Consider the following 7,500-nt stretch of genomic DNA (forward strand, 5'->3'; position numbering starts at 1 on the left):
CTGCACTGTGAGTAACACGCGCTCCCTTCACATCAGCACAGCATGCACTGTGAGTAACACGATCTCGCTTCACAATTCCGACCCGGGATTCCTGAGGAATGGATTTCAGGGTTAGGGTCAGGCTCAGGGGTCAGGGGTCAGGCCTCACCAGAGCTGTTCAATGGCCTGGCTCACTTTCTGCTGCAACACCTTCCGGGCCCTGTCAATCACCTCCACCTCTTTGTGTAGCTCCGCCTCCACAGGGTCTCTCACCAGGTCGTTACCACGGCGACCCTCGCGCAGCATCAGACACTCGATCGCCACATCCAGAGGAAGTGATGTCGCTGCCAGAGCCTTTTCTGTGCTCTCTTTCACCTGTGCAACACAGAGGAGCGCATGGTCACAGCAATAGAAAGCAGGACAAACCCTCTGCTTGATCAGGGGCCCAAGTGCAGGAAGCTGAAATTAATGCTGAGCAGACTTATTATACTCAGAGCCTTGATTTCTGTGTCCACGTCACCCAGACACTTTAGCAAACTGTCCTTCCACTTGGTCACCTCGTCAATCCTGTCAGACAGACGTGTGCAGGTGTCCTGCTCGTCCCATTTACTCTGAGAAACAGAGGAGAGAGAGAGAGAGAGACAGAGACAGAGAGAGAGTGAGTGTCTCTATAAAGTGTACTGCTCTGAGTGTATGGGACAGTCCTGTGTCTGGGGGCATTAACAAGGCACAGGGCTGGTAATAACGGAGATGCACCTTGTTGCTGGTCTCATAGCGCAGTCCGCGTGCCTCCTGGCGGGTACAGTGTGAGCCCCAGCGCTGCCTCTCTGCGTTGCTGGAGATCAGGTGGCTGTTGGTGTGCCAGTCCAACATTGTCAACCTCTGCCCTGGCTTGACTCTCAAAGATGACATCTTCACTCATCTGAAGAAAACAGAGAGAAGGGCTTCTAACTGGAACACTGTGGATGAGTCGTGTCCATGGAAACAAACACTGTGGGGCTTTCAAACAAAGCGCTGTGAGCGGCTGTAGTTTAATACCAGGACTGCTGCCTCATGAGGTTATATTACCAGGCTTCTACTGTTCACTGGACTGCTTTGCACACTGCAGCAAACCTTTCAACGACATACATATACATACATACATATATATATATAGATATATATATATATATATATATATATATATATATATATATATATATATATACAGATAGATAGATAGATAGATAGACACACACACATTGGTAATGCTCTTCTTGAAATAGGTTTTGCTTCCTCGGTTTTCACATACTGTTCCATGGTAAATGCTGTCTAGCTCCTACCTCTGCTCTCTCTCTCTACTGGTCCTGCAGAGTGACGCTGAAAGGAGGGTGACTGTATCTTTTAGCCTAAACTATATTTGCAGAGAGATGACAGAGCCTGCTGTCTGGTGCAATGCACACAGTGATAAATGCACATTCCAAAGAATGCACAGGAGCAAACATTCAATAAGGAATTGCTGTTTTCCAGTAGAACATGATTACTGCAGGTCACTGCAGCCTGATTAAACTGTGTGCGCCTGAAGTTAATTGCGCAGACTTTTCCCAATGAAGACTCGTTAAGAATCTCCAACAGTTGAACGTATCAGCTTGACTGACAGCAGAAACAACTGCTTATTGTTTCCAGATCACTACTGTAGTGCTTACAGGACTCGCTGTGCACCCCAAACAATGCTGCCTGTCTCAAAGCTGTCTCCTTGCTATTTAACGAGCTAGTATTGATTTCATGATGCGCTTTTTCAGATGAGTGCGAAGAATTGAACAGCACCCCCCACCCGACACGCGCTTTATTCTGTGACTTACCCAACGTTCTTATCGCTTGCGATCTTCTCCTCAGTGTTCTAATCACCGCGCTTCCCCAATGTAGTCCATAAAATGACGAGCATGCGCAGTGAGTCGTCCTGATAAATGTAGTTTTTAGCGATAGAGAATGTAGTCCAAAAATGACGAGCAGGTGCAGTTAAATTCTATTAAATTCTGACCTTCACTTTACACATACGAAACTGTACCCCGTGGCCGCCATATTGGCTCAAACTATCCTTAGATTACAAAGGGGAGTCGGTTTGGGTTGAGAGCCGGAATGGAGCCAGTTTCCCAAGTGTGACTAGGATCAATTAAATTCTCATATTGACTTCATACGTAGAAAACGTTACCCGATGGCCGCCATATTGGCTCAAACCCTCCTTAGATTACAAAGGGAATCCGGGTCTGCTTCAGAGCTGCAATGGAGCCAGTTTCCCAAGTGTGACTGGGATCAATTAAATTGTGACATTGACTTCATATATAGGAAACTCTACCCTTTGTCCGCCATCTTGGCTCAAATTCTCCATAGATTACAATTTGGATCCGGCTCCGCTTCAGAGCCGCAATGGAGCCAGTTTTCAAAGTGTGACTGGGATCAATTAAATTCTGACATTGACCTCATACATAGGAAACTGTACCCCATGTCCACCATCTTGGCTCAAATCCTCCCTAGATTACAAAGGGGAGCCAGGCCCATTTCAGAGCCACAATGGAGCCAGTTTCCCAGGTGTGACTGGGATCAATTAAATTCTGCCATTGACTTCATACCTACGAAACTGTACCCCATGGCCGCCATCCTAGCTCAAACCCTCTATAGATTACAATGGGAATCCGGGTCCGCTTCAGAGCTGCAATGGAGCCAGTTTCCTACGTGAGGCTGGGATCAATTAAATTCTGACATTGACCTCATACATAGGAAACTGTACCCCATGTCCACCATCTTGGCTCAAATCCTCCCTAGATTACAAAGGGGAGCCAGGCCCATTTCAGAGCCACAATGGAGCCAGTTTCCCAGGTGTGACTGAGATCAATTAAATTCTGACATTGACTTCATACCTACGAAACTGTACCCCACGTCCGCCATCCTAGCTTAAACCCTCTATAGATTACAATGGGGATCCAGGTCCATTTCAGAGCCGCAATGGAGCCACTTTCCTAAGTGTGACTGAAATCATCTGTGAGCCAAGATGGCGGACATGGGGTACAGTTTCCTATGTGTGAAGTCAATGTCAGAATTTAATTGATCCCAGTCACACTTAGGAAACTGGCTCCATTGCGGCTCTGAAACGGATCCAGCTCCCCATTGTAATTTATGGAGGGTTTCAGACACTGCCTATGAAGCACATAAAGTCCTGAAGAGAAGTGTTAAATGTGTCCCAGTTAATAATTAGACCAATTAAGTAACTGAGTTCGGGGACACACACACAACTAGAAGGCACTGCGCCCCCGCCCCCCTCCCCTCCCCTCCAGGAGCAGAGTTTGACACCCCTGCGGTACAGGGTGAAGGTTTAATCTGAAACACACGGCATGCTTTCAGTGAACACCACAAGCAGTTCTTTTTTTTGTTTGACACCAGCTTTTATTATTGTACAGGGAGGGGGGGGGGGTGTTGCTGCAGCACCAGCCCGGATTAGTTCTTGTACCCACGGCTTGCTCTGCGTCCTCGGGCGCGTTCGAACTTGCGGCCCTTCGATCGGATGTAGGGCCTGTGGATTGAGCAGGGAGGTAAAGGAGGTTAGCACGAGGCAAACAGAAACAAAACACAAGGGGCCCCGCCATACCGAGGGGTTCATTCATACAGGAACGAAACACAAGGGGCCCCGCCATACCGAGGGGCTCATTCATACAGGAACGAAACACAAGGGGCCCCGCCATACCGAGGGGCTCATTCATACAGGAACGAAACACAAGGGGCCCCGCCATACCGAGGGGCTCATTCATACAGGAACGAAACACGAGGGGCCCCGCCACACCGAGGGGTTCATTCATTCAGGAACGAAACACGAGGGGCCCCGCCACACCGAGGGGTTCATTCATTCAGGAACGAAACACGAGGGGCCCCGTCATACCGAGGGGTTCATTTATAGAGAAACCTTGAGGCAGCTCAGTGCTGTTTACACTCCAGTTCTCCAACGATCATCATCGGCTTGCACACCACTCTGCAGCTACAGTTCATGGAGATTCAGGAGTACTGAACAGAGCTGCGAACGCGGCAGTACTGAACAGAGCTGCGAACGCGGCAGTACTGAACAGAGCTGCGAACGCGGCAGTACTGAACAGAGCTGCGAACGCGGCAGTACTGAACAGAGCTGCGAACGCGGCAGTACTGAACAGAGCTGCGAACGCGGCAGTACTGAACAGAGCTGCGAACGCGGCAGTACTGAACAGAGCTGCGAACGCGGCAGTACTGAACAGAGCTGCGAACGCGGCAGTACTGAACAGAGCTGCGAACGCGGCAGTACTGAACAGAGCTGCGAACGCGGCAGTACTGAACAGAGCTGCGAACGCGGCAGTACTGAACAGAGCTGCGAACGCGGCAGTACTGAACAGAGCTGCGAACGCGGCAGTACTGAACAGAGCTGCGAACGCGGCAGTACTGAACAGAGCTGCGAACGCGGCAGTACTGAACAGAGCTGCGAACGCGGCAGTACTGAACAGAGCTGCGAACGCGGCAGTACTGAACAGAGCTGCATTGCTCCGAATGCTACAGTACTTACTTGGTGTGGCTGTGTGGGGTTCCTGGTGCCTTTCCGAAGTGTCTGTACACTTCACGGCCCTTGCGCGGACCTGAGAGACGGACAGAAACAAATTTCAGCGAGGATCTAAACACACTTCAACACTCAACAATGTCTACTGAGGGGAAAAAAACACCCTGCATAACCTGACAGACTGCCTAATGAATGGAGACAGTGTCCCAGTTACTGGCTGCTCTCCCAGGCCTCATTAACGAGGAATTCATGTGACACCAAACAGAGTCTGACACTATGGAGTCTAATCATCGGCCTGGGAGAGGAAACGAATTCAATACCACCGGCTGCAAGTCTGTTTCACGATTAACTAGGTCAAGCAAGGCTTCATAGCTATTCATGTCATACTGGCATTGTTCTGTGTGTAACGAGTACGCAGCCAGTCTCAGCAGGCAATGCACAGCTAGGGCTAAAAGTTTATCACCCAGTCGAATTAAACCTGGCATCTAAAAAGACAAATAACTCGCACATCACAATTCTGACACATTGAAGTGAACTGGTACAGCTTCTACAGCGACTTGCAGTCAGAGGCACTCCCAATGTAAATTAATCTAATTAGTTGATCGTGAATTAACGAGGGAGCACCGCGCAAGCGAGGGCGAGGCTTCGGAAAGCTCCCAATACCTACAGCACAGGAAGTCAGCGCACATCTTCCGAGCAGGACAGTCCCAAATGAAAAGCTCCACCCACAAAACATTAGGGGCTGCTGCGAGTCTGTGTCCCCGTGGCAACAAAAGCACGGAAACACTTTCAAAAGGAAGCAACGCAAATTAAAAAAAATAAATAAATAATCGTTGTGACTTACCCGACAGCAGCACAGTGCCGTGACCTTTGGGGGTTTCCAAGGCCAGCTGGTCAAAGGTCATGATCTGACCTCCAGCCTTCAGGATCCTGTTGCGGGCTCCGTCAGTCACCCTCAGAGCACACACCTGCAGAGAGAGAGAGGGATTGAGAAAGACACTTCAGTTTAAAAGTTCAAAAGCAGCACCACATCCGTGCTACAGCTGTTAACAGGAAGGCAGGCCGGGGCTCCCACACAGCCTCCTCCATGAAGCTAAGCTCTCCCAGGCCTCATTAACGAGGAATTCAAGTGACACCAGCGTTGGAGTCTGACGGTTCTGAGTCTAATCACCGGCCTGGGAGACGAGACGCTGGCTCAGTCATGTGCTGTACACAGGACAGCAAGCTGCCACGCCACTACAGCTATGGGCAGAGGTTTGGCATCGCCTGGAATTGCAGGGTTAGCATCACTTAGATCCTTTATGAACCCTACAGAATGAACGAGGAGTTCATTCTGTAGGGTGATGCAGCCCTACTGGCTATAGCTGCAGATTGTAACTTTACATTATAAAGCGGGTAGATGCTGTAGTCCTACAGGATTCCTAACTACAGCGTAGCGACGCCGTGACTGCACAGGACTGCGAAGCACGGTCTGGTTTTCTGGTATCAAGGGTTTAGAAGTGGCTGGAGCTCCGAATGGTTTCCAGCCTGCTGCAGAGCTTCTGCAGGGCCTTGCCTTCAGTTTGGGGATGTCCTGGATGCGCACGTCGTCTGTGATCGTCCCCACGACGACAGCGGTCTTGTTTTCACGGCCGTCCAGCTTCATCTTACGAATCTGAGAAATCGACAGAGAAAAAAAAAGTCACAGGTTCAGAGCAAGCCATTTCAAACAGCCTCTGCTGTTTCAATGGAGGCCAGCTGCACATTTAACATCAACCAACTCAAAGTAGCATCTAAAAAAGACTTGACAGATAGTATTAAGACTCAAATCTGAAGAGACAGCATCACAGTGAAGGGGTGGGGGAGTCCACAGGATAGGATTTAAATAAAATAGACCAGCCTCAGGGATTCAAATTATTCAACAACTTATCAGAATCTGACAGGGATAACGTTCATCATCGGCTTGCACACGCTGCAGCTACAGTTCATGGAGATTCAGGCTTGTTGCTCAAAAGACAATTAATACAAGCAACACCGTGGCTTGTTAAGCAACAGAATTTTAAAAACAGGTTAAAATGAAAAGCATTCGGGGTCAGTAATACTCAGATGCCAGCTAGCATGGCCAGAGAATCTGGTATCGATTGCACATGGGGGCGCTTACCAGGCGGGACAGGGACAGAGGGGGGCGATTAGTTCGGCTCATGAAGAGTCTCTTCAGGACCACCTTGTTGAAGGAAGCGTTGGAGCGACGGGCAAGGAACCTGTAGAGCTGAGGAGAGACAAGACAGGTCCGCACAGGAGCAAGGACACACAGTGAAGCTTAAAACATTCACACATCTATCTACAGACACATCTCCCAGGCCTCAGGAATTCACAGTCTTCAGCAGCTCACAGTATGACAGGGATAACGTTCATCACTGGCTTGGGGGTTGTGACACTATCCTGTTTAATTCAAGTTCACTTTGTTTCCAGACCCAGCAATCCCTTCAGCACAATACAGACCCGGCCCGACTCGGGTGCATGCTGGCTGAAGGGTCCAAACGCACCACAATGCAAAGCGAGATTGGAGTTACTCCTACCTTGACCAGGAGCCTCAGGTAGATGTCCTGGCTCTTCGGTTCTTTCCGGTGGACCTTGCGGTCTTTGTTGTGTCTGATATCCACTCCCTGAGAAAAACGAGAGGGTTAGGAATCAAGCCCTATTTATAGCAGCTGAAAAAAACCTTGAAAGCAAAGACAGTGGGAAAGATAGAACCAAAACTTAAATTAAAAAGCATCACAAACACACACAAGAGCTGGACTATATTTAAACTGGTTTGCCCGAGTCTTGGCTGTTCCCTAGACTTCTTAAACCTCTAAACCCATAACGTTTCAATTCTACCAGGCTTCAAGGAATTCAAGTGACACCAGCGTTGCAGTCTGACAGTTCCGAGTCTAATCATCGGACTGGGAGACAAACTGGACAGTCAACAGGGGGTTTATACAGCTTGCTTT

The 7,500-nt window shown here is 49.1% G+C and overlaps 2 protein-coding genes across 4 annotated transcripts in view; both read right to left on the bottom strand.

Annotated features, from left to right (window-relative positions):
- Positions 1-57: 57 nt before the first annotated feature.
- Positions 58-1,898, bottom strand: LOC121307269 (tektin-2-like). 2 transcript variants are annotated; one of them, XM_041239439.1, is made up of 3 exons: positions 1,821-1,898; positions 736-901; positions 58-590 (listed from the first exon to the last, which is right to left on the bottom strand). In XM_041239439.1, exons 2-3 carry the CDS (start codon positions 889-891, stop codon positions 417-419), a joined length of 330 nt encoding a protein of 109 aa, XP_041095373.1. In that variant the 5' UTR covers positions 892-901; positions 1,821-1,898; the 3' UTR covers positions 58-416. The 2 variants fall into 2 exon arrangements, with proteins under 2 accessions (XP_041095373.1, XP_041095372.1); XM_041239438.1 differs by lacking the exon at positions 1,821-1,898 and having other exon boundaries at positions 736-1,100.
- Positions 1,899-3,405: 1,507 nt separating this feature from the next.
- The window catches only part of LOC121307267 (60S ribosomal protein L18-like), a 4,732-nt gene continuing 637 nt past the window's right edge, over positions 3,406-7,500 (bottom strand). For both annotated transcript variants that reach the window (XM_041239436.1, XM_041239434.1), the window contains exons 2-7: positions 7,087-7,173; positions 6,669-6,776; positions 6,084-6,182; positions 5,373-5,496; positions 4,538-4,607; positions 3,406-3,526 (exon numbers count right to left, since the gene is read on the bottom strand). In XM_041239436.1, coding sequence (XP_041095370.1) covers positions 3,451-3,526; positions 4,538-4,607; positions 5,373-5,496; positions 6,084-6,182; positions 6,669-6,776; positions 7,087-7,173 — 564 coding nt within the window. In that variant the 3' untranslated portion in view covers positions 3,406-3,450. The remainder of the gene's footprint in view (positions 3,527-4,537; positions 4,608-5,372; positions 5,497-6,083; positions 6,183-6,668; positions 6,777-7,086; positions 7,174-7,500) is intronic.

This window comes from Polyodon spathula, chromosome 54 (assembly GCF_017654505.1).
Source record: "Polyodon spathula isolate WHYD16114869_AA chromosome 54, ASM1765450v1, whole genome shotgun sequence".
Classification (NCBI taxonomy): domain Eukaryota; kingdom Metazoa; phylum Chordata; class Actinopteri; order Acipenseriformes; family Polyodontidae; genus Polyodon; species Polyodon spathula.

Excerpts from the sequence above, each read along its gene's own strand:
- LOC121307269 (XM_041239439.1), bottom strand. The coding sequence starts at position 891 with ATGTCATCTTTGAGAGTCAAGCCAGGGCAGAGGTTGACAATGTTGGAC. Across the intron at positions 591-735 it reads GCTATGAGACCAGCAACAAG|AGTAAATGGGACGAGCAGGA; the intron begins GTGCATCTCCGT and ends TCTGTTTCTCAG.